Source organism: Panthera onca, chromosome B1 (assembly GCF_046562875.1).
Source record: "Panthera onca isolate mPanOnc1 chromosome B1, mPanOnc1 haplotype 2, whole genome shotgun sequence".
In the NCBI taxonomy this organism is placed as follows: domain Eukaryota; kingdom Metazoa; phylum Chordata; class Mammalia; order Carnivora; family Felidae; genus Panthera; species Panthera onca.
This window is the reverse complement of record NC_138342.1, coordinates 40660386-40687491: the sequence shown is the minus strand read 5'-3', so window position 1 is coordinate 40687491 and position 27106 is coordinate 40660386. Positions and strand designations below refer to the sequence as shown.

Genomic DNA, 27106 nt, shown 5'->3' with positions numbered 1-27106 from the left:
CCCTCTGTTCTCTATCATTAAGAGTCTCTTGTGGTTTGTTTCCCTCTCTTTTTTTCCTCCCTCCCATATGTTCATCTGTTTTGTTTCTAAATTCCACATATTACTGAAATCATATGATGTTTGTCTTTCTCTGATTGACTTATTTTGCTTAACATAATACATTCTAGCTCCATCTGTGTTGTTGCAAATGGCAAGATTTTATTCTTTTTGTTGGCAGAGTAACATCCCATTACACAGACAAACACACACACACACACACACACACACACACACACACACAGACACACACACACACACCACATCTTCTTTATCCATTCATCAGTCAATGGACGTTTGGTCTCTCTCCATAGTTTGGCTATTGTTGATAGTGCTGCTATAAACATTGGGGTGCATGTGCCCCTTAGAATCTGTATTTTTGTATTCTTTGGATAAATACCTAATAGCGCAATTGCTGGATCATAGGGTAGTTCTATTTTTAACTTTTTGAGGAACCTCCACACTGTTTTCCAGAGTGGCTGCACCAGTTTGCATTCCCACCAGCAGTGCAAGAGGGTTCCCCTTTCTCTGCATCCTCACCAACACCTGTTCTTTCTTGTGTTGTTAATTTGAGCCATTTGACAGGTGCGAGGTGGTATCTCATTGGGGTTTTGATTTGTATTTCCCTGATGATGAGTGATGTTGATCATCTTTTCATGGCATCATTTCCTTTAAGCCTGTACACAAAAAATTCTTTGTTTTCCATTATCTGAAAATGTCTTTATTTTACCTTGATTCGTTAAGGAAATTTTCAGTAGATGGAAAATTGAGTTGATAATTCTTTTTTTTTTCCCAGCCCTTTACAGATACTGTTCACTATCTTCTTGCCTCCAGGGTTTCTGATCAGAAATCTGATCAATTGAATTCTGGTTTCACTACATATATTGTGTTTTATCTCGATGCTTTCAATATTTATTTTAATCGCTGGTTTTCAGCAGTTTAATTATGATGTGACTGGGTATGTGTTTGAGTTTATCCTGTTTTCCTTGAGTTAAACAGTTTATTTTTTTAAAAATTTTAGAATTACTGGGACCTTATGAAGATAAAAAGCTTCTGCACAGCAAAGGAAACAACCAACAAAACGAAAAGGCAACCAACGGAATGGGAAAAGATATTTGCAAATGACATATCGGACAAAGGGCTAGTATCCAAAATCTATAAAGAGCTCACCAAACTCCACACCCGAAAAACAAATAACCCAGTGAAGAAATGGGCAGAAAACATGAATAGACACTTCTCTAAAGAAGACATCCGGATGGCCAACAGGCACATGAAAAGATGTTCAACATTGCTCCTTATCAGGGAAATACAAATCAAAACCACACTCATATCACCTCACGCCAGTCAGAGTGGCCAAAATGAACAAATCAGGAGACTATAGATGCTGGAGAGGATGTGGAGAAACGGGAACCCTCTTGCACTGTTGGTGGGAATGCAAATTGGTGCAGCCGCTCTGGAAAGCAGTGTGGAGGTTCCTCAGAAAATTAAAAATAGACCTACCCTATGACCCAGCAATAGCACTGCTAGGAATTTACCCAAGGGATACAGGAGTACTGATGCATAGGGGCACTTGTACCCCAATGTTTATAGCAGCACTCTCAACAATAGCCAAATTATGGAAAGAGCCTAAATGTCCATCAACTGATGAATGGAGAAAGAAATTGTGGTTTATATACACAATGGAATACTACGTGGCAATGAGAAAGAATGAAATATGGCCCTTTGTAGCAACATGGATGGAACTGGAGAGTGTGATGCTAAGTGAAATAAGCCATACAGAGAAAGACAGATACCATATGTTTTCACTCTTATGTGGATCCTGAGAAACTTAACAGAAACCCATGGGGGAGGGGAAGAAAAAAAAAAAAAAAAAGAGGTTAGAGTGGGAGAGAACCAAAGCATAAGAGACTGTTAAAAACTGAGAACAAACTGAGGGTTGATGGGGGGTGGGAAGGAGGGGAGGGTGGGTGATGGGTATTGAGGAGGGCACCTTTTGGGATGAGCACTGGGTGTTGTATGGAAACCAATTTGACAATAAAATTCATATATTAAAGGGGCGCCTGGGTGGCTCAGTCGGTTAAGCGTCCGACTTCAGCTCAGGTCACGATCTCTCAGTCCGTGAGTTCGAGCCCCGCGTCGGGCTCTGGGCTGATGGCTCAGAGCCTGGAGCCTGCTTCCGATTCTGTGTTTCCCTCTCTCTCTGCCCCTCCCCCGTTCATGCTCTGTCTCTCTCTGTCCCAAAAATAAATAAACGTTAAAAAAAAATTGTTTAAAAAAAATTCATATATTAAAAAAAAATAAAAAATAAATAAAAAGATTTTATTTTTAGGTAATCTCTACACTCAGCGTGGGGCTTGAACGTACAACCCTGAGATCAAGAGTGGCACACTCCACTGACCAAGCCAGCCAGGCACCCCCCAGTCGAAGTTTAATTGTGATGTGTCTGGGTGTGGTTTTCTTTGAGTTTATCCAGTTATCAACACAGATCGGTATGGCTCACTGAGATTCTTGAATCTGTAAATTTATGCCTATCAAATTGGGGGATTTTAACCATTATGTCTTCAAATAAGTTTTCTGTGTCTATTTCTTTCTCCGTTTTTTTCTGGGAGCAACATTGGTGTGCTGGAACCAGCTTGTTGATTCTGCACATCTCTTCCCAACTCCATGTTCAGTGACACCATGTTGACATCTTGAAAATGGCCATGATGGGGATATTTACACCTGGACATTGGAGACTTATTTCTTTTTTTCGAGAACCAGTTTACTACTGGACTCCAATGACACAAATGTTAGACCTTTTGATGTTGGTTTTCAGGTTTCTGGGGCTCAGGTCTTTTTTTTTTTTTTTTTTTTTCGTTCTTTGTTACTGTTCTCAATTAGATAAATTCTACTGATTTCTCTTCAAGATCACTGACCCTTCTGTCATCCTCAGCCAGTTATTGAACCCATCTAACAGATTTTAAAAGTTTCGGATATTTTTTCAGTTCTAAACTTTCCATTTGGTTCTTTAAAAAAAAATACTGCTCTCTTAGGAACTTCCTCAGTTCCATTCATCGCGAGTGTTTTCCTTTATCTCATGTTATAACAGCGGCTTAGAGTCTGAGTTCTAATACCTGGATCATTTTGTGTTGACATTTGTTGTCCTTCCTGAGAATTGATCACACTTTTCTGGTGCTTTATATGTTGAGTAACTTTAGAGTATAAGCCGGGCATTTTTAATATTATAGATGCTAGGTCCTGCTAAAGTATTTGGAGCAATGTTGATTTTTAACAATCAACCCAAATAGCAAATTCTGATACAACTTCTGGAAGCTGTGATTCCAATGTCAGTTCAATTTACAAAGGCTGTTATGCTATCTGTATTGGATGGATCTCACACGTGAACTATGAGTCGTTAGTCTGTGTCATATTCTGTGCTTCAAAATTGTAGTTCAGTTCTCAAAGACTTTGCTGTGCTGCTTGGGGTCTGAGTATGTGTAGCTCAAGGCTAAGCATGGAGCTCGTGCCAATCACAACAGCGTAAGAGGAGTCCCTTCCCTAGCTCTCTTCTCTATGGTTTCCCCCTTGCCCACAGGGCCCCTCTGCTCTGTCCTTTGACCAGATAGACAGAGCTTCTCTTGGAATTTCAGTGCCATCACTCTTACGGCACAGTTTCCACAGCTCAGGCCACATTCTGGACAAAGAGAGTAAATGAAGAAAAATGAGGATTATCCTCATTCTTCAGACTGTGAGTGTTCTTTTCCCATTTCCTCTGTCCAGAAAGATGAGTTTCCATCAATTTTAACCGTTGGCACTGCTTGTTACTGGGGCTTCTCCAGGGGGACTTACCAGTGACATGCCATGAGCGGAAAGAGAAAAGAAAAACCTTCTCTACATGCTCTAGCTTCCAGGAGCTCATTTTTTTCTTTTGGAATTTTTCTTTCACAGGTTTTTCCTCAGTTTCCTCTGGTTTATGACCTGTCAGAGGAGCCGCCATGACAGCTCTACTGAGTACCCCCTTCCTGGCCTGGGGCCAAGAGAGAAAAAAGGGGAGAATGGGAAACGCACCCTTGTATGGGTCTCTTCTCAAGGTTTGACTCCCCTCCCAATCTATCTGCTTTTGTATATTTTTGAGTGCCCTCAGGTAGTTGCCTTTTGCATTTTGTCCAAAATTTTGTTTTAAGTGGGAGAGAGGCTTTTGAGGGCTTACTTCATCTTGACGATGCCTAAAATCCAAAGCTGCATTATTTTTAAGAGACTCAAACTAGAAACAATCCAACTGTCCTTCAACATTAGAGTGGACAAATTATGATACATTTATACAATGACATATAATATGGCAATGAGAATGAAGAAACTACAGCGACGCCAGCAATATGGGTGAATCTCACATTACTTTCGTTGTATGGTACCTGAGTCTGAAAGAAACCCCATTTCTTTACCTTTAATCAAAATTAGGCAGAAAAAAGAAGAAAATTACAAAGGGTATGGTTCCATTCTTATAAAGTTCAAAAACAGGTAAAACTAAATTATCATGTTAGAAGTCGGGATAGCTGTTATCCTGAAGAGAAGAAAGTAGCGATTGGCAGGTAGCATTGGGAGAGCTTTTTTGGTGCTACCAGTCTATTTCTTGCCTATGTGGTGGTTACTCATGTAGTCACTTAGTAATTCATTGAGCTGAACATTCGCTTTTTATACTTTTTTGTATTTTATCAACTTTTTTTGTTAAAATTTTTTTTTTAATGTTTATTTTTGAGAGAGACAGAGCGTGAGCGAGTGAAGGGCAGAGAGAGAGGGAGGCACAGAACCTGAAGCAGGCTCCAGGCTCCAAGCTGTCGGCACAGAGTCCAACGCGGGACTCAAACTCACAAACCGCGAGGTCACGACCTGAGCTGAAGTCGGAAGCTTAACTGACTGAGCCACCCGGGCGCCCCTGTATTTTATCAGCTTAAAAAAAAAAAAAAAAACATTTGAAAAAGTAACCCTTCCTTCTAGGGGCAACTGACAGAATCTTAGCTTAAATTGACCTGTGTACCAAGGGGAATTTACGGTAAGGACTGAGGTGCTGCACAGAATTCGAGTACAGGAACGACACTGGGTCTCAAGAACAACTGTGCCAAGGGCTCAAATACTGTCAGAACCCTCTCTCTCACTACAGATGTTCCCTCCAGGAAAATATGACCACTGACTGAAACAATCATTTTGTAGGATAGGCACCGAGACATTTGTGGTGCATCTATTGTTTTGTTTGCCCAAGACCAGGCCCACTCAATGGGGATAGCACCACCTTCAGGAAAAGTGGTCTTCCCTCATCCCATCTATGTTTTCACAGGAGCTGCATGGCTTGTAATTAACCCTGATCACCTGACCACAGGCCAGTAAGAGGCATGTGACCGTGCTGGGGAATCCTATTCCTAGAAGTTTTGTTCTTGGGACCAGAGATCTAATTTGGAATGGGCACGCCTGCGGGAGGGTGCAGAAAGCTGTGTTTTAACAGCCAATCAGGTGATCCCAAAGATTGAGAACTCGAATCTAGACTATCTCGATTATTTGTTTGTGCCTATTATTTCTATTTTATTTTAAAACTGGAAGGGTACTCAACCAATACTGTCAATTCAGTTTGGTAGACTGTCGAGGGGGTGGCAGTTCAAGTGTCAATAAAAGTTACTGTATGAAAGAGCCATGATAATAAAGGTTTGGTGAAGTTTTGGAATTAGTATTTGTATACTCTGCCTGGAACTCCTCCCCCAGCAGAATGTATCTAAATGATGGCAGTGACCATAGCGTTAAGAAAAAGTTACACTATCGGGGCGCCTGGGTGGCTCAGTCAGTTAAGAGTCGGACTCTTGGTTTCGGCTCAGGTCATAATCTCAGTGTGTGAGTTCGAGCCCCGTGTCGGGCTCCGTGCTGACAGCACAGAGCCTGCTTGGGATTCTCTCTCTCTCTCTCTCTCTCTCTCTCTCTCTCTCTCTCTCTCCCTCTCTCTGCCCCTCCCCCACTCACTCTGTCTCTCTCTCTCAAAAATAAATAGATATCTAGATAGATAGATAAACTTAAAAAGTTACACTATCAACCATGAATATGATCCCAATATCCTCAGAAGAAAAAAAAAAAGGCAACATCCTCAAATTTAAGTGGTTGCTTACCTATGGGAATTAAGTGCTTTTTCTTCTTTTATAATTTGTTATTTCTCTAGTTTTCTATAGTAAAATTTTGCGTAAGAACACCCAACTGTTATGCACATACAAAATATATATGATGGATTTCTTAACATCAGGGAGCATCTACAATCAGGAATGGCGAATTGTGGGTCAAGCTTTCAATACCAGTTAATGTACACTTCTGTTGAAAAGCAAACTCCTATTAAAATACTTTCTCATTCTAACTTAACAAAAGACCATGGGGAAAGGAAGGGGGAAAATAGTTACAGAGAGGGAGGGAGACAAACCGTAAGACTCTTAAATACAGAGAACAAACTGAGGGTGGATGGAGGGGGTGGGGGAGAGGGGAAAATGGGTGATGGGCATTGAGGAGGGCACTTGTTGGGATGAGCACTGGGTGTTGTATGTAAGCGATGAACCATAGGAATCTACCGCAAAAACCAAGAGCACGCTTTACACACTGTATGTTTGCTAATTTGACAATAAATAATTAAAAAAATAAAAAATAAAATATTTTCCCATCCTAAACAGAAGACGTTCTACCCTTCCATTTGGCACTTTTTAAAAAAGTGTCTCTTTGAAAGAGGGAGGGAGGGTGTGTGTGTGCGGGGGAGTGGAAAGGAAAGAGAGGGAGAGAGAGAATCTCAAGCGGGTTCTGCGCTGTCCATGCAGAGCCCGACACAAGGCTCGAATTCACAAACCACGAGATCATGACTCAAACCAAAACCAAGAGTCGGACGTTCAACTGATTGAGCCATCCAGGTGCCCCCCTTTTCGCATTTTATAAACATGTTAGGTGAGCACTTAAATATTTGTTTCTGGATGGTGAGACTGCAGGATCCCAAGGTGATATGTGGAATCATTTATTATACATATTTTTAAATGTTTATTTATTTCTGAGAGAGAGAGCACATGCGTACAAGTGGGGGAGGGGCAGAGAGAATCCCAAGCAGTCTCCCTGCTGTCAGTGCAGAGCCCCGGGCGGAGCTCCATCTCATGAATGTTGACAAATGGTGAGATCATGACCTGAGCAGAGATCAAGAATTGGACACTTAACCGACTGAGCCACCCACAGGCCCCACATCATTCATATTTCTTAATATTTTCGGTTTTTGAAGCAATGAGTCTCTATTACTTTCAAAATCAAATAAAGGTTGTTTTTGTTTTTATTTTTTTAAGAGAAAAACGTTAAGTTCACCCAGTTTCAATAAAGATTTGGCTTGAGATTGGCATGCACTTAACATAGTTTTAAGCTGAGCTGTATTAAGTAAGGCTCATGAGTGAAATCTATTCCATTTTCAGACTAGCAACCAGAGTACGATTTAGTCCACCCAGACTTATATTTAGGGTCATTAAAAATGTATTAGGGTTGCTAACTTTAGCTTCATGCTCATGTGAACATCCCATTCACAACCTCTCCTCAAAGTTAATTTCTGTATCAGGTAATCTGCTGCTTTTGTAACTCAAAGCTACCCTTTGATATAGCAAATATTTCATAAGAACCTCTGTGTGGGTTTTCCTGTTGCACTGGGCATATAACAAGTTTAAGTAAACTTCTCATTCACTGATTTCCAAGTACACTGGCATTTCATTTTAAATGGTTCTTAGAAGTTTTTAGATTGGCTTGAGGAAAAATTCAAACATGGTATCATTTCTCTATGCTGTATTAATGAAACTAATTGTAACAAAAAGGACAGTAAAAACTTCCAGAAGGAATGTGGGGAACTAATTAAACTGTATAATTTTGGATATTTTCCAATTTTCCATAAAAGAAAAATGTACATGATTAACTAAATAAATACACTTGGCTTGAAAATGTATTAATTTTTTCCTTTTGGAAACTCGTATATAATAGCTTTTTGCTTATTTTATATATGCTAGCTTTTTGAAAGTAGGTGTCAATTCGTAGCAGGTGACAAAGTTCTAAGAAGCTACCAATTTCAAGTAAACTATAAATATACTCCAAATAATCCAAATATGAAATAAATAGGACAAGGAAACTATAACATGATATATTCCATCTCATGAAGATCAAGTTTGAAAGGGAAATATGACTTGGGTCTGTGTGCTTAAAAAAATCAACTGAGAAATTTATTAAAACCAATTGTAGGCAACTGGGGGTGGGGAATCTTACCATATCCAGAAATTAATAAAACACTTGAAAAAACAAGTATAAATTTAATAATAAACATTATGGTCAGGCTGTTTATTAAGGAGGCAACCACACATACAAGTTCAGCTATAGAAATGTTTGCAAATCAAACTTCATGTGATCTAAAAAGGACCATGCGTAATGTCAAAAATGGACGTCTGTACATTCAATAAAAATTTAAACATACATAGTCTAGATCATTCTAGAGTTATACAAATGTCTGGGGACAAATATGTATCTAATTTCCTTTCAAAAAAACTTTTTTTTTTTTTTTTTTGTATAAAAGTGATGTATTGAGATAGTTTTAAAAAGTATCTGACAATTATGAATGGTCCCCAGTTTTACAAAATGTGATTTCCAGGGCATGAAAACTGAAAAAAGTCAACTCTTCAGAGAGTGTTTTATATTATACAAACAAGTTCTGTAGAAAAATGATCCAGCAAATGCTCGAGTTAAGAATATTTATATTTTTTTCCAATTTTTTTACACTTTTATTAACACACTTACAAAAAAATAACATTCAAACACTGAGAAAATTAAATAACTTTGGAAGCAGAGCTCATAGCCTTCTGCTTACATATAAGTGACAATTCTGGGCTGTTGGCACAGAAAAATAATCAACATTCATAAAACCTTTACTACTATATATCAAACATAAGTTAAAATCATAGGCACTAGTTTATCAAATCCACATTTCTTCTGTAAGACTAACCACAGTGAATCCTTAGATTTTCCCAAACAGAAAAATTGGCAATACACAAAGGCTTTCTAGTAAAAAGGCAATTTTTCTCTTTAGGAACCTAAAAGCCAATAGTCTGTGGTAGTACAACAGCAGGTAAAATAATGTTTTACCCAACTCAGATCCAAATACGTTTTTAACAAGTGATGAAATATTTTAATAAAAAAAAAATAGACTTTTTTTTCTGATGCAGCCATTTAAAAACAAAGTTAAATAACCTGAATACTCCTTTTGAAACAGATATCTAACTTAATGTAATGGGTATTTCAAATAGAGTTAAAATTCCTTGTAATTATTAGATTGCAGCATATTTTTCTTTTGCAATGTTGCACTGAAACTGAGACCTATTTTGTTTTGTGTATATATGATTTTAAAAAGAGACAGTGGCTAGTCGTTTTACTTAAGATTTTTTACATGAGATACCCCCCACCTGAAGCAGATGCTTTCTTTATCTTCCTCTGAAAAGCAACATTTTTTTAGTACATCATCATGTGGAATTCTGGCGCCATCCTTTCCTGACCCACACCCATCACCCTCATAGTCAAGGATAAAATTTCTTCCTTGCATTGTACACCAAAATACATTAGCACTGGCAGTTTCAATCTCCAGCTGCTGGGCTAACTGAATGACTCCCTATTGGTCAAGCTAATAAAAAATACCAAGGTGTCATGGCAGAATGGGGGTCTTGGTTTTAAAAGTTTTATCAATTTCTCAACCTATCAACCTCAACGCTATCCTGAATATCAAGTTTCTCATTTCTCTCTCAATATCTTTTGCCAACTTACAGAATGTCTTTGACTAACAGGAAATGAACTTTCGTTCAAATCGCTCAAATCCTTTAGGTGACCTGACTGCCAATATTTCAGAGCCATTTAAATTAAATATTTCAAAACAGACCTCACCATGAAAAAGGAGATGCCTGCTGAAGAAAGTTTTAGTCTGGTAATTGTCTAGGAAAACCAAAATAAGTGATTTCCAGGATATACCTAAGGGCCACTAGACAGCAAGTATTTAACAGGTTAGAGTCATATATAGTGGGTTTCCTTTGTTACCAAAAATGTAAAAATTAACGTAAGGCAGAATCTAAGTCAAAAGGGACAGTATTTTCAAGGATGTTTTATACAGTTACCTAGTTTAAAGTGGATCAGCTCAAGTAGGATTCAGCGGACTATAACTTTCCTACCACATAACAGACCGTTGTGTCAATAGTAACAACACAACTGTCATTACCAGAGATTTTGTAAGTTAAGTGCATAGATTTTTTTCCCCCTCTCTCTCATTGTATGGTTTTGTTCCAGGTTGTAAGCACTGAGGCGGTGGTGTTTATATCAAGAATAAAGACACATACTACTTGCTCTTTTCCTATCATGGTAACCTGTTAATAAAAACATGATCTCTTAGTTCTCTAACAGATATAATAGCATGTGAAGAAGTTGGCTTCAATAGCAAAGGCTATCTTTCCTGAGCCAGGAGCTATAAAGTTTAGAAAGATTGTACAACTGATATTAAGCCCTTTTGGCAATCAAAACAAACACACACAAGTCCGATGTGTCAATGCAACGTGGTGGGTGCACGGTGTGACATTATCTCGCGGTGGTGATACGTGAGCTACATCCAAAACGTAAGGTTAAACAAAATGACAGTTTTTCCAGTGAATCTGCAAAAAATAATTTATAGAATTCTCACAAATTTAGGTATCACGTGTGAAATCCCTAGCCTAGACTTCTTCCTACCCCCACCCTCCCTTCTATCTCAATCTAGTTTCTTGGAGTACTAGTGAAACATTTTACATAATTAGTCAGGATATTAGTTCTCATTAACACAAATATTTATTGATACTATTTATACAGTAAATTAGGTTGAACGTGAAGTTTTGGATAGCTTGAATTCACCATTTTCTTGTGCACAAAGGTATTCTCTCATTTACAAATGGGCATTTCTCTTTGGCATCCGTTAGTTTTTTGCCCAGATATTGGCCTCTGTCAAATATTAAAAAATCAACTTAGTTTCTATTAAACAAAACTAAATGTGATTCCATGGAGAGTGATTGCATGATTACCAAACACATCTGATGTTAAATGTCATTAAAGTGCTGCTTGATCATCTCTGTCAGTTTGTGCTAATTAAGACAGAGAGGGCTGGGATTTATCAATCCCCAGAGTCTTATCTGAACAGTCTGCATATAAAAGTTGTCTTTTAGCCTGGTGAAGGGGTATCCATGAAGCTGTGGACCTCTGCATTCTCATCTCTGCTGGTCAGTAACAGCCATCTTTCCAACTGTCATCTTTCATGCTACCATAGGTTTTAGGAGCTGGCAAGGATCTGAAATAAAGCAATTTCATTAAGTGATTTAAAAGGCTTTATGAAATGTTACCATATATATTAATTACTTTGCAGGAGGCACCCTGATCCACGAAGGTTGTTCCAGGGGATCACTGAGGTCAAAAGTCTAAACGGCTTATTCGCATCACGCAAGTCCCACCCTTGGCATTTCTACAACTTTCAAGTTTTACTGGCTGTCAGGTGACTTCACGAACATCTTTTTGTTAACACAGCCACTACAGTAAAAGAAAGGAAGACTCTCATTTCTTCCAACAGCATGGATCACCAACTTTTAATTAATTAATTAATTAATTAATTAATTAAAGGGGTGGGGGGCAGAGTGATGACTGTGATAGGAGAGACTTAGCATCACCAAAATTAGAGAGGTAAGATGGCACCGTGCTTAAATGGACTTTTCAGTCAGACATACTTAGAACTGAAAGCCTTTTTATTGTGTAGTCTCAGGCAAATTACTTCACCTCATTAAATTTCTATATTCTCCTCTGAAAAATAAGGATAGCCACAGTTCAATGTTGATGCTATTGTAAAAGTGCAATAAGGTCCATAGAAGTTATTTAGCAGTGTAGCTGTTGCACTCTACTACTGAATTCAGAAATGTAATTTATCTGACAGTGACAAAGATGTGGGTAACTCAGTTTAAACGCTTACGAGATGAAAGCCTTTTCAAAGTTTGAAAACCACCCTCCTGGATTATACTCAGATTTGGTAGCTATAAGTTTTGTCTTAAATCTCGCTCTAGGCTCTAATATGCTTCTTTATCTTTACTGAGTAACATTATATTCAAAATGAACAAATATCACAACCAAATTGAGTGGTTCTAACATTTTTTTTTCTAGGAGTTTTTGGAGATGCCTAATCATGTTAGGTATCTGAGCAAATCTGATCTGAACCAAAGTGGTATGATACCCCAATGTCTTAAGTGATGATTTCTTTAAAACAATAAAGTAATGTTTTATTCAAATTCTACGAAGACTCTAATGGGAACCTAGTAGGACTCTACGTTTGCTACCACAAGCGGCGAGGGGAGTGATTCCAGTCTACCCACTTTCCTATGCTCAAGACTGCTGGAACAGAACATTTGCTGCTTACCTGCGCACAGGCTGTGCAAGTTTGCTGCGAGGCACTGGTATACCCCCAGCAGAAGGGGCACTGGGTCTGGGCAAGCCGCTTCTCATCGCTGTTGTCCCTGCAGGTCTGGTTAAAGTAGTGCTGTTGATATTGTGGGGAGGATTTGCTGGGACTGTGTTCTGAACCATGGGCGGCCCAGGTGAAGAGGTGTTTTGTGTGAGCTGTGTTGTTTCTTGGCTACCAGGAGAACCAGAGCCATGGTTACTAAATGCTTTTACTGGTTGCCGGAGAGCCAAAGGAGACGGTGCTGCAGGGGAGCGGAATTTGCCTGGAGAAGGTACTGCAAAATGGCAAAGAAAAATCAATGATTTTAGTAGAAACCAAATGTAAGTGAAATCAGTGCTTTATGTTACACTTGATAACATCAGTACATCTGTATTCACAACAACTCACTTGACACAAATGCAAGGAATAAAGAATATTTGTGGGCTAACAGAACAACTGGTAAGTCCTAAACAACCAAGTCCTTTCTCAGAGGACTGCAACTGTCCTTCACAACCGTGTTTTAATTACGCCAGCTAGGAATCCACAATACCAAACAGAAAAGGCACTGAAGGATTTGAGGTCACTGTAGCAGCTAACCTGGGCCACATTCTGGAAATGAAAAAAAAAAAAAAAAAAAAAAAAAAGGTGACTCCACATGGTTGCTAGAATTTGAAACATACTCTCCCTTCAAAAAAACATTCATGTAAACATGTATTAAGTGAGTCCTGTATCACCTACAGCGTAACTTAAGATTTGGAAATAAAACATTAAAAGCAAAATATAAACCACAATTTCTTTATCCATTCATCAGTTGATGGACATTTAGGCTCTTTCCATAATTTGGCTATTGTTGAGAGTGCCGCTATAAACATTGGGGTACAGGTGCCCCTATGCATCAGTACTCCTGTATCCCTTGGATAAATTGAGAAAAAATGAAATATGGCCTTTTGTAGCAACATGGATGGAACTGGAGAGTGTGATGCTAAGTGAAATAAGCCATACAGAGAAAGACAGATACCATATGGTTTCACTCTTATGTGGATCCTGAGAAACATAACAGAAACCCATGGGGGAGGGGAAGGGAAAAAAAAAAAAAAAAAAAAAAGAGGTTAGAGTGGGAGAGAGCCAAAGCATAAGAGACTGTTAAAAACTGAGAACAAACTGAGGGTTGATGGGGGGTGGGAGGGAGGGGAGGGTGGGTGATGGGTATTGAGGAGGGCACCTTTTGGGATGAGCACTGGGTGTTGTATGGAAACCAATTTGACAGTAAATTTCATATATTAAAAAATAAAAAAAATAAAAAAATAAAAAAATAAAAATATAAAAAATAAAATAAAATAAAATAAAAAAAAAATAAATAAAAGCAAAATAAAACTGCCTCTATTGGTGTGTTTCACCAAGTAGAGAAGTTCTAAATCTAGGGGCATATCAAGATGTGTATGAAGTCAGAGGATAAAAATAGTACATTCTTCTGGAATGTCGATTCTACTATGTGATAATTTAAAACACCTTTATATCTCTCCCCCCCCCCAAATAGATGAATATTAAAATAAATAAATAAGTTTTCAGCATAAACATTTTAAAGAACTATTACAGATATATTTTTAAAGATATAAAGAGAAATATAAAGAGAAATAAAAGATTTTTAAAAGAATTAGACAACTTTTAAAGATGAAAAGCTTACATCCAAAATGCTAAGTTTATTAGATGGGAATCAATAGCATTTTAGATCATACAGAAGAGGTGCCTGAAGATACAATTAAGAATTACCTAAACATAAGCATACAGAAAATAAAAAGACTCCAAAAAATACAATGATAAACCTTCAGTGTACAACAGGTCAAGATTATATAGTCTAACATACGCAACTGAGGTTCCAAATGGAGGGGGGGTATAAGAGGGATGGAAAATAGTTGAAGAATGGCTGAAAATCTTTCAAATTTAATGGAAACTATAATATCATATATTTGAATATGTTCAAAAACACTCCAAGCATAGCAAACAGAGAACACCACATCAAGGAACATTGTTGCCAAGTTTCTAAGATGAATAATAAATTTAAAAATATTAGAATACTTTTTTTAAAAAAACAGAGGAACCAAGATAAAATAACACAGACTTCTCAAAAGAAATGAAGTAAGCCAAAAGACAACAGAAAAACATTGTTTAAAGTGCTTAAAAGCCTGTCAATTTAGACTTCTATATCCAGAAAAATTACTTTTTAAAATTTTTACTTACAGTCCAGTTAGCTAACATACAATGTAATATTAGTTTCGGGTGTACAATATAGTAATTCAACACTTCCATACAGCACCAGTGCCATCAAAACAAGTGCACTCCTTAATCTCCATTTCCTATTTAACCCGTTCCCCACCCACCTCCCCTCCAGTAACCATCAGTTTGTTCTCTGTAGTTAAGAGTCTATTTCTTGGTTTGCCTCTCTCTCTTTTTCCCCCCTTTGCTCATTTGTTTTGTTTCTTTAATTCCATAAATGAAATCATATGGTATTTGTCTTTGTCTGATTGGCTTATTTTGCTTAGCATAATACTCTCTAGCTCCATCCAGGTCATTGCAAAAGGTAAGATTTCATCCTTTATTATGACCATATAATACTCCATTGTATACATATACCACACCTTCTTTATTCATTCGTCAGCTGATGGACAACTTGGGCTGTTTCCATAATTTGGCTACTGTAGATAATGCTGTTATAAACATTGGGGTGCATGTATGCAAAACTATTTTTCAAAATTAAAGTCAAACCACAGACTTTTAAAGACAGAAGTTGAGAAAAGTTATTGCCAGCAACCATTTACTAAAAGAAATGTTAAAGGAACATTCAGTACAAGAAAAATGATACCAAATGGTAACCCTGATCTGTATAAAGCAATAGTGCCAGGAATGGGAAATACATTGGGAAATATAAAGGTCTTTAAAAAAATCATATTTAAGTTTCACTAAAAGATAGCAATTTAAAATAAAAATAAAAACATACTCTGGGATTTAATACACACATAGAATTAAAATAAATGACAAAAGCGGCAAAAAGGAATGGGAAGGAATGAAAATATACTGTTTTAAGAGTACATTATGGGGAGCCTGGGTGGCTCAGTTGGTTAAGCATCTGAATCAGGTCATGACAGTTTGTGAGTTGGAGCCCTGTGTCAGGCTCTGCACTGACAGTGCTGAGTCTGCTTGGGATTCTTTTTCTCTCCCTCTCTGTCTGCCCCATACTCTTTCTCTCTTTCAAAAAAAAAAAAAAAAAAAAAAAAAGACTCTTACATTATAAGGAAGTGGAATACTGCCTGAAAATAAACCGTAATAAGTTAAATATGCAAAAAAGTGATGTATGAGAAGTAAGCCAACAATAAAAATAAAGTGTAATGCTTTTTTTTTTTGTTCTGTTTAAATTTTTTTTAATGTTTATTTATTTTTGAGACAGAGAGAGACAGAGCGTGAACGGGGGAGGGTCAGAGAGAGGGAGACACAGAATCTGAAGCAGGCTCCAGGCTCTGAGCTGTCAGCACAGAGCCCGACGCAGGGCTCAAACTCACGGACCATGAGATCATGACCTGAGCTGAAGTCGGACGCTTAACTGACTGAGCCACCCAGTGCCCCATAAAGTGTAATGTTAAAAGGTACTTACCTATTCCAAAAAAATTACAAAGTAGGGATAAAGGAACAAAGATCTGAAGGGACAAAGATAAAACAAATTGTGAGACAGATTTTTTAAAAATTTTTATTGTTTTTTAAATGTTTGGTTGTTTTTGAGAGAGAGAGAGAGAGAGAGAGAGAGAGAGAGAGTGTGTGTGTGTGTGTGTGTGTGTGTGTGTGTGTGTGTGTGTAGGGGAGGGACAAAGAGAGAGGGAGACACAAAATCTGAAGCAGTCTCCAGGCTCTGAGCTGTCAGCACAGAGCCTGATGTGGGGTTTGAACTCACGAACTGTGAGATCATGACCTGAGCCAAAGTCAGATGCTTAACTGACTGAACCACCCAGGCGCCCCGGGAGACTTTACACCAACCATATTGATAATTAACTGCAGTAAATATGAATAGTAATCACTCCAATGAAAAAGTAATGATTGTTGTTGGTATGCACAGAAAAGAGCAACATGCTCTCTAAAAAGAAACACATTTTAGACATAAAAATGTAAGTTATAAGAAAAAGGACAAAGATAACAACAGATCAAATTGATCATGAAAAAGCTGCAATGTCTATACTATCAGAAAAAAAGATTACTATCAGAGATAGAGTTCATACGTTAAAGTTGATTCAGATGAGAGCATAAAAATTCTGTGTATATCCAAAACCAGATACACAAAACACATGAAACAAACAGATATAACTGAAAGATGGGAAAAAGTCTATGGTTAGATATTTCAACACCACAACTCTCTTGGTAACTGATAAAACAAATAGAAAATCAGAAAGGACACAGAAGATGAACTGGCTTGACATCTACAGAACACTCTACTCAACTGATCACAGTTCAAATATTCATCAGCAGGTGAATGAGTAAACAAATTGTGGTATATCCACACATTAAAATACTACCCAGCAATGAAAAGGAGTAGACCGCTGATACAAAGGATGACTCTAAAAATTATGCTGAGTGAATTAAGTGCCAGACACAAAACAGTACACACTGAAGGACTCCATTCATATAAAATTCTAGAAAAGGCAAATATAGTTTATGGTAACAGCAGATCAGATATTTGCTTGAGGTTGGGAGGAGTGACTGGGAAGGAGTACAAGGAAACTTTTGGGGATGATGGAAATGTTCTAGAACTTTACAATACTGGTGGTTACATGAATGTGTATTTTTGCTGAAATTCAAATTTTGTGTTTAAAATTCCATCTGAATACAGCTGACTTTAAAAAAACTCCAAAAGGGACTCCATAGTACAGCATAGCTGAGAAGAATGTCTCTCGAATCAATCATGTCCTGGTCCCCCAACAACTGTTACAGTCTCCTCTGGCAGAAAACTGAAGATGACCACAGGGCCTTGAGTACCCCTGAACAGCAAATTTCATGATCTTCATAGAAGATTTTTTTTTTTTTTTACTTTACATAATCCATATTCCCCTTTCTATAGATAGTGACTATAAAAACATTTTCTCAGTTCCATTCTCTTCAATCCCACCTTTGTCTCCCTTGCCAGACTAGTCTCTACCCATGTTGTTTCAGTGCCTTCCTGGAGGATTACTGAGTAACCAAGGATCTAATTCATCTAGTCACTACCTAAGGATGGGGCCTAGACCTGCTCCCTAGTACCAACTCCATAAAAGCCATCTTTAGTCCTAGCTTTTCCCATAGTTGGGAGTCTTTCAACCAGGGTTTTGTTTTGGTGGGGATGCAGGTTTCAGATAGGAGCAAGAATAAAGTTCAGAGGATCATAAGTTTCAAAGAGCATTCTGGAAAAGTCTGAGCAGTTGGGGAAGGATGGCAAGGAGGTCAGATAAAAAAATGCACTAAAACACTGTGAATGACAATCTGTTAAATGAGGGCTGACTGAAGAGTTCTAGGCTTCCTTCTTTTTTTTTTTTTTTAATTTTTTTTTTAACGTTTATTTATTTTTTTGAGACAGAGAGAGACAGAGCATGAACACGGAAGGAGAAGAGAGAGAGGGAGACACAGAATCCGAAACAGGCTCCAGGCTCTGAGCTGTCAGCACAGAGCCCAACGCGGGGCTCGAACTCACGGACCGTGAGATCATGACCCGAGCTGAAGTCGGATGCCCAACCAACCAAGCCACCCAGGGGCCCCTGGGCTTCCTTCTTAATGGCAACTGCTACAATGAAGTTAAGAGTGTTTCATTTCTACAGGACAGCCTTGTATGCACTGGAATACATCTATAATGCTTTGAATGTCTTACCCAAACCTTATATTGAAAATAGGCTTTGTGAAAAGCATCTTTTCCTCTGGCAAAACTTCTGTTAATAGTTATACCAGGGAAATGATTATTTCCTGAAATTTTTTAAAAATGTGAATCTCAGACTTCCACTTGGGAAAAATGGGATAGATGTATGTTTCCCTATTTCTCCCACTTAAGTATAATTTAAAACCCTGGGCATGATATTACAGAACAGCCATAAGAAAACTGTGATGTGGAGAGGAAAAAGGAAGATTGCCTTGGGACTTTGGGATGAGACGAATGATATGGTAATGAGTTGCTAGGGTTTTCTTTTTGCTTCATATATCCCAGATTGGAGCTGAAAAAGCTGGCAACCTGGAAAAGCCATCAGATGTGACAGACAAAATAAAAGCCTACTCTCTCTAGCCAAAGAACTGGGAAAGAAAACTTTTAGATGGTAACTGTTCTACTGCAGCCAAACACCACAAACTGTAGCCTACTCTCATCCCCATCAGCAAAGGCTGGTGAGGTATCTCGACTTCTATCTTCTTGTGAGGTTCCACCTTCTTGTGAGGTTTAACAAGGTGCCACAACACCTTTTCCAGGAAGGTGTCAGACAAGATAGTAAGCAGATATTCTCTCCTCTCCTCATGGGTAGGAGTCAGAGGAGGTCCAGTGGAGAGTCAGGACTCTGATGATTGCTCAGTGGTAACAAGACTACCTCCATCACAGTGTGAGTGGAGACTGAGTGGGGAGCCAGAACTCTGACCTCCACCCACCTGGCTTCTCCCTCTTGGATGCCAACAAACACTGAGTAGAAAACCTGGGCTTCTATTCCCACCTACCTGTAATGAAATGCCCCCAAGCCTCATCCACCAATGCATGAGTGGTGTCAGAGAAAGAGACGTAAAACCAGAAAAAACAAAACTAGAAATATAGTATCAGTGATACTCAGTGAGATATATATATATATATATATCAAATTGTATATATATATATATATATCAGATATATATATCTGATATATATATATATATATATCAGATATATATATCTGATATATATATATATATATATATATATATATATATATATATATATCAAACCCCATGATCAAATGGGGTTTAATCAATCAATATAATCCACCACACTAACAGGCTAAAGGAAAGTCACATGATCCTGTCTATTGATGCAAAAAAGCATCTGACAAAATTCAACACATATATATTCATGATAAAAATTCTGACAAAAACAGGAATGGGGGAACTTGAACTTGATAAAGAGCATTTACAAAAAATCTACAAATACCACTGTACTTAATGGTGAAAGACTGCTTCCCTTCTAAGATCAGGAACAAAGCAAAAATATATGCTCTTACCACTCTTATTCATAGTGCTGCAAGTTCTAGCCAGTGCAATAAGCAAGGAAAGAAAATAAAAGGCATATAGGTTTGAAAGAAACATTCTTTATGACTGTTACATCAAAAATCCCAAGGAATATACAAAAAAAAAAACGCAATTTCTAGAAATACTGAATTCAGTAAAGTCACAGAATAGAAGATTAACATATAATAATTGACTGTATGTAGTAACAGTAATGAATTACAGAAATCAAAATTAAAAATGCAGTAACACTTGCATTGCTCCCCCCAAAAAGAAATACTTATCGAGTAAATCTAATAAAAATAATAATAATTAAAAAAAGCTCAGCAAAGAAATCTCAGCAAATATCACAGGTTAGCTGTGAAAATCAAATGAGCAATAGGTATATAAATAGTTGGTAAAATGTAAAATATTACACAAACTGTAAGGCATACTATGTCTGTGCCTTCCTTATCTAAGGAATATTAGTGCCTTTCAACCTGTTGCAACTGAGTTCTCTGGAAAGATACTCAACAATGCCACTCAAGACAGTTTCCTAGGCCATCCTTATAAATTAACTAAAACACAGGGGTCAAGTTAGGCTCTATTGCCCAAATTATGACAATAGGTTATAATTTCTCTTTACTAATTCTGGATACTTAAATCAAAGCATCAGATGAAGAAGGCATGTTATCTACTCAGAGCAAGAATTAGAACTCTATTTATAAAACTGACATATGACTGAGAATGCTAACCTCGGTATTTAAGTCACCTCTAAAATGAAATGGTGGGTGATGTGAGGATTCATATTTTTAAAACATTCATTTTTGTCTTTTAATAAGCATTTAATGAAAATGTTAAGTCTTCTGAGGTTTAAAAACTACAACAGGCACTTTAGAATGGGAGTAACTGAGTAAACTATGTACTGTTTTTAGCTTCTTGATAAAATTCAGAGAATTTTTTATAAATAATATATCTCGGGGTGCCTGAGTGGCTCAGCGGGTTGAGTGTCTGACTTCAGCTCAGAAAAGAATTGGACATAAATCATTCCAAAATGAAGTCTAAGACAGTAAGAACACAAGAGTCACCATATGTGATAGGTTATACTTTAAGAGAAATAGACAATGAAAAGCAACTTTTATAGAACAAGAGAAATAAGAAAGATGGAAAAGGATTCAAGAGAAGGCAACAGATACAGAGGACAGGCAAAGAACATCCGACATATGTCCACAAGAGTGCCCACAAAAAAGAAAGCCAATGCAAGAGAAAAGAGTATTAAAAACTATAATTCAAAGACCATGTCTGAAATTTAAATATATGTGCAACTCCATAGTGAAAGAATATACCACATATCTGGGGAAATCAACTCAGAATGACCAACATTAAGAATTATTCTCGGGGCGCCTGGGTGGCGCAGTCGGTTAAGCGTCCGACTTCAGCCAGGTCACGATCTCGCAGTCCGCGAGTTCGAGCCCCGCGTCGGGCTCTGGGCTGACGGCTCAGAGCCTGGAGCCTGCTTCCGATTCTGTGTCTCCCTCTCTCTCTGCCCCTCCCCCGTTCATGCTCTGTCTCTCTCTGTCCCAAAAATAAATAAAAAACGTTGAAAAAAAAAAAAAAAAAAAAAAAAAAAAAAAAGAATTATTCTCATAAATGATTGAACTTTAAAGGAGAAGAAAACATCCTTTGGATATCCAGAAAAAAAAAAAAAACAAAAACAAATAGATGTAACAGAAACAACTTTTTATTCCTGACAAAAATGGAGTAATATATTTAAGACATTCAAGGAAAGAAATTATGAGCCAAAGATTTCATATCTAGCTCATTAATTTCAAATATAAAAAGGGCAGACAAACTTTCATCAACAAAAACTGAGGGAGTGGATACTGTTCCTATAATTTTTTAAGGAATCTACTAGAGAATGAGTTTCAAACAAGAAAAATGATTGGTGGCACAATAATGTACAGACTAGCAGTAAGCATCAAATATATATTTAAATGTAGAGCTAAGACTAAATGAGATACATAAAAGAGTACAAGTAACTAACTTGATAATGTTATACAGTGTAGCCATTTAAAAAAAAGGAGTGAGCATATGCAAAAGGCTTTATAGACTATTTTCAGTAATCATATTGTATGGTACTATGCTACTATTTTCCCCAGATTTTGTGTATAATGTAGGATAAAACAAATTGGTAAAAGATATTCTAGGGGCACCTGGGTGGCTCAGTTGGTTGAACATCCAACTCTTGACTTTGACTCAGCTCATGATCCCAGGGTAGTGGGACTGAGCCCCGTGTGGGGCTCTGTGCTAAGGGCAGAGCCTGCTTAGGATTCTCTCTCTCTTACTGCCCTTTTCCCCAGCTTGTGGGCTCTCTCTCTAAAATGAATGAATGAATGAATAAATGATATTCTACGTGTTGATGAGAGACAGGATTCTCAGGGCAAGACAAAGATACAGATGTAAATTAAGAGATTAAGTAATTACCCTTAAGCCCTGAATTTGAATATGAAGTATTAGCATGGACTCATGAAGGTATTCAATCTTAAAAACTATGCAAACACAGGTAAACACATACATTTATTAGCTCTAGTAACTAAAAAGATCTAGAAACAATGATCAAGCTAGTAGCAATTAGTACAGCTAAAAACTCAAATTTTGGGGGTGCCTGGGTGGCTCAGTCAGTTAAGCGTCTGACTTCAGCTCAGGTCATGATTTCACGGGTTTGTGAGCTCGAGCCCCTCACTGGGCTCTGTGCAGACAGCTCAGAGCCTGGAGCCTGCTTTGAATTGTGTCTCCCTCTTTCTCTGGCCCTCCCCTGCTCGCACTCTCTCTCTCAAAAATAAACATTAAAAAAACAAAAACAAACAAACAAAAAATATATATATCCCCTCAAATTTTGGTTTTGAAATACCATTTCCTACCAAAGGAAATCAGGAGTTTTTAGAAAAACAACTAAATACAGGTCTATGGCAGGACATCTACAAATGTGCCATACCAGTTGGCAAGAATTTATCAAAGACTACTAGGGCTGTGTCAAAAAAGACTTGAGAGCCAACTTGAAGAACCAAAGTTGGGAAAATATCCAGAATGAATCAAAACACATAAAAAATATTTAAATCTGTAAGTTCATAATGATAAATATTTAAGAAAAATATTGGTCACCTTTGGAAGATGGTAAATTGCCAATTTATTTTGTAACTGGTAAAACAGTGAGAAAGAATATGCATTTATTCAGAATTTTCTAATGAAAGTATACTGCTGTGCTAAGGGCAGGGTCTGCTTAGGATTCTCTCTTACTGCCCAAAGAAAAAATTTCTCTTTATATATACATTAAAAAAAACAAAAGGAATGTTAGAATTGAAATAAACCAATTCTGCAATACCTAATAAAGTAAGGATATTGGCATTAAGTATCAATGACTGCTAATATCACAAAAAAGGAGGTGATCTTGCTTTATGCACCTGTGGCTAAAGCAGCACCAACACCTTAGGGCAACACCTCTTGCCCTAAAATAGCAAAACTGAATCCAGTTAAGCATCTAAATCCAATTACCAATTTATAGGAAATACAGAAAAATCTGCTAAATGACATGGAAAGATATCAGCAAAATCTAGCCTGTGTATCTACATCCACATCTCTAGGACAAATGATCTAGCTGCTTCTTCAAATGAACTTAACAAGGGGGAGTAAAGAGTTGGAGGAAAACTATAAATTAAGAGAAACTTAAAAAGACATATATTAAAGATGCAAAACTACAGTTTCATTACTGGATGATAAAAATCATACAGAGAAGTAAGGAAGTGATTGCTATAAAAATTCAGAAGAAAGGCTACTCTGGGGGAGTGGGTCAAGAGAGGACTGTGTTTGGAAGCAGTTTCTGAAGCAGCAAGTTAGAGTCTCCTGGTATGAATGGTGGTCACAAGGGGGTTGCCTTATAATACTTCATTAAACTCTGTATATATTATGTGGTTTTCTGAATTTGAGTTATACTTTAAAATAGCACAAATTTAAATAAACAGATTTGTAAATTAGAAATCCTTTTAAATTTATTAATCTTAAGTTCTTAGAAAAATGTACTAGAGTATATGAAAGGACAAGTCAAAAAGTTCTATAATCTCAGAATATGGAGAGAAATATTTTAAAAGGGTTAATGTATAACCTGAGGAAAAACTAGAAAGAAGTGCAATAAGTTATAGTTTTACTATTATAAAAAGTGTTTCCTCTCATGGTAGCAGCATTTTTGCCTTACCTATAAACTTGGGGGCTAGGAGAAATCAAAATATAATGAGGTTAATCAGACTGTAACTTAAATATTCTAAAATGCAGTCAATATTTAATGAGAAAAATAAAGGCACAAATTTCAGAGAAAAGAAAATTCTGACCTAGGTTTTCTCAGCAAAAGAAACATGTAGTCAAGACATAACTAAAGAAGAAAATATAATCTTGGAAAATCACAGAAAAACTTATCAACTCTAAATATAAGTAAAATCTATTCAATTATCATTCCAAAAATAGCATGAAATGACTAATAGGAATTTGTATGTTTGGAGGGAGCCCTGCACCCTCTCTCTTCCATTCTCTCAATTTTATGTAGCAAAATCATGGGAAGGGGAGCTACTCCTATCATTTTAACTGTATCTAAAAACTCTGTACAGCAGAGGCTGGCTTTGACTACAACTGTAATAGACAAAAAAGTAAAGAAGGATGAGAAAGACGGGGGGAAGAAAAGCATATAATGAGTACATCTTGTTTATGATACAGATTCAATAAATACTTGTGAGTTGATGAAAAGGGAATAAGAAATTTTAGATTTTGGATCCAAGTTAATGGCAAAATTCCTAGGTTCTCCATTTTCAGATAGTCTGATAACAGCATTTTAAACACCTATCAATATGGCCTCTTATAAACACTGTTTATTTCACCTTAAATATTCAAAATATAGTGAATTAAAGCCGTGCTGGACAACCAACATTCCGTCCTTAGTTGCCTCTCTCCTTCTAAAGTACGTTTCTACATATGAATTTGTCCTGATCTATACATTCACTTTTTCTAACTAGTCTTCACTTTTTCCTTCTGACTTGGTGAAGTCTCTACTTTGTTTATTTCCTCTTCGCTGTGTTCCCAACAAGGAGGAATGAATAATATCTCTTTGTCAAAGCAGTTTAAGCAGTCATGCCTATGAAGACTTAACAATACACAATGGATTTTTTCTTTTCTTCAAAGAGAGAAATAGGCTGAAGAAACAAACAAAAAAACCTTGCAAGAAGAAAATGCGGAGGAATGTGTCCAGGCTTCCTTGAGTTAGTGGCATGACTGTGTTCATTCAACAAATGTTTATGACGTGTCTCCTTGTGCCAAGCAATACACTTTTACTTCCCTTCCCATATTCAAACTCCAGCTACTACTAAATGCAATTAAAATCAAAGTGATCATATTTCCAATTGTTAAGGGAACCACCTTCTCCCTCTTCCCATGATCCTGTGAGTCCTTAAAATAAGTACACCAACTTTCTAGAAGATGTTATAGGCTCATCACCATGATGGAACAATTGATTTATGTGACAATTTACTATCTAGTCCATGTGTCTTTAGTCCAGGTTTAATGTACCAAAGGTACCTATGAACATATGGTATCTGAATCTCGTCTGCCTCACATCCCTATTCTTACAGAGAATACCACACAGTCCAATGCAGACTCCTCTTTTTCAAAATCTAGGTATGAGGAAAAATTAGAAAATCCACTTGGCCTTGGATCCAGGAGGTATTCTCCGATTCAACTTTTCCAGTAATTAACCTAATGTTTTCTTTTTCATGGGGCTTGTACTCAAGACTCAAGAGTCGCATGCTCTACCAACTGAGCCAGCTAGGCACTATTAACCTAATGTTTCAAATCCTATTGTATATCTGTGTCTGTTTTTCAATTGATTCAGAATTTCTAGTAGTATAAAATGATCATCCCAAAGCCATAATACCAACCAAAAAATATGAGTCTGGATTAAGTTAAATAAGAGATTTAAAAAAATGAAACAAAACAACAAAACCCAACACACACACATACAAACTTTCCCTTTACTAAGTCAACTAGGTAGGTAAAGGCACCAGGAATTATGAGATTGGGTTTTCCTGTCCATCTTATCATAGAGGGTGAGAGTTTGGTGGCTTAGAGTCACAAAAATACATAACCTCCACGAGCAAAAGCAAAAAAGAAACAAAATTGGCCAGAAGTTTTGATCTTATTAACCTAATAAATAGCAAAAACTCCTTAAGTAAAAACCGAAAATTATTTAAATCTACCTGATGCCCCTCAAAATTATAAAGCAGCTTAGAGAGACATAAAACAAAATTTATACAAAATTAAAATCCTCTGTTTTATTATGGTATAGTAATGATTTGTGCTGTTTTAGATACCACAATCCTTTCATGCTCCTGTTTTCACCTATTTCTCACGCCCCAGAAGTACTCAAAAATATCTAGAAGTCTCAAAAACAAAGAAGCATAAGGTCCTCAAATAATTTCTATAAAGACCCTTTTCTATAATGATTCCTAGTAAGTCACCTTTTCTATCAAAAGAATATATAATATCCAGTCGGTTATATCTGACAGTACCAAAAGACATCTATATTGGAGGGCTCTGATCAACTTCTGGTATTCAAAACACAAATATTCATATATCCAACATTTCCACTTGACTATTCTCTTTCCTTCAGATTCTATTATCTAAAATGATTTCCTTAAGTCATATTTAATCCAAATGATTACCACTTACACACTAATGAACTTGCTAAAATATCTATTTCAGTACTTCAATACCCATATTAACCAAATCTTTTTCTTTAACAAATCAAATCTCAAACCTCCTCTTTCCACATAATGTCCTTTAATACTTTATCCTCCTCATATATCTATCTTTGTTATCTATTGAGTTTTGAAGCGGTCAGGAAATCTACATGTTCTGGACAGGGGAAATACTATCCCCACTGCTTGTATCTGTTATGACCCATTTCCTCCGAGGCTTCTGTTCATTTTTATTACTGCTGGTCTATGCAATCCCACGGTATTTCTCCAATTCTACTTCTTTCTAGCTGCCCATAGATCTAATAATCTCTTCAAACCAATATGATAGCTTTGGTGTCCAACCTTTAACTCTCAGTTCGAAAAAAGCTACTACTCCCATAAGCAGTTCAAACATTATCAGTTCACTGCAACAACTTGTGATTTAACATTTACCAACTTCTAATGTGAAAGCATTCCCATTTCACCCTACAGATACGTATATCCAAAAGTCAGAAGAAAGAAATTTACACACAAAATGTCTGGCATTTGGTTCATTTTAAGCATATATTAGTTCATCTATATTAAGTTAAAC

The 27106-nt window shown here is 37.0% G+C and overlaps 1 protein-coding gene across 2 annotated transcripts in view; it reads right to left on the bottom strand.

Annotated features, from left to right (window-relative positions):
* Nucleotides 1-8349: 8349 nt before the first annotated feature.
* Nucleotides 8350-27106, bottom strand: part of SLAIN2 (SLAIN motif family member 2) — a 73452-nt gene continuing 54695 nt past the window's right edge. For both annotated transcript variants that reach the window (XM_078446138.2, XM_078446139.2), the window contains 2 exons: nucleotides 12500-12818; nucleotides 8350-11389 (listed from right to left, as the gene is read on the bottom strand). In XM_078446138.2, coding sequence (XP_078302264.1) covers nucleotides 11323-11389; nucleotides 12500-12818 — 386 coding nt within the window. In that variant the 3' untranslated portion in view covers nucleotides 8350-11322. The remainder of the gene's footprint in view (nucleotides 11390-12499; nucleotides 12819-27106) is intronic.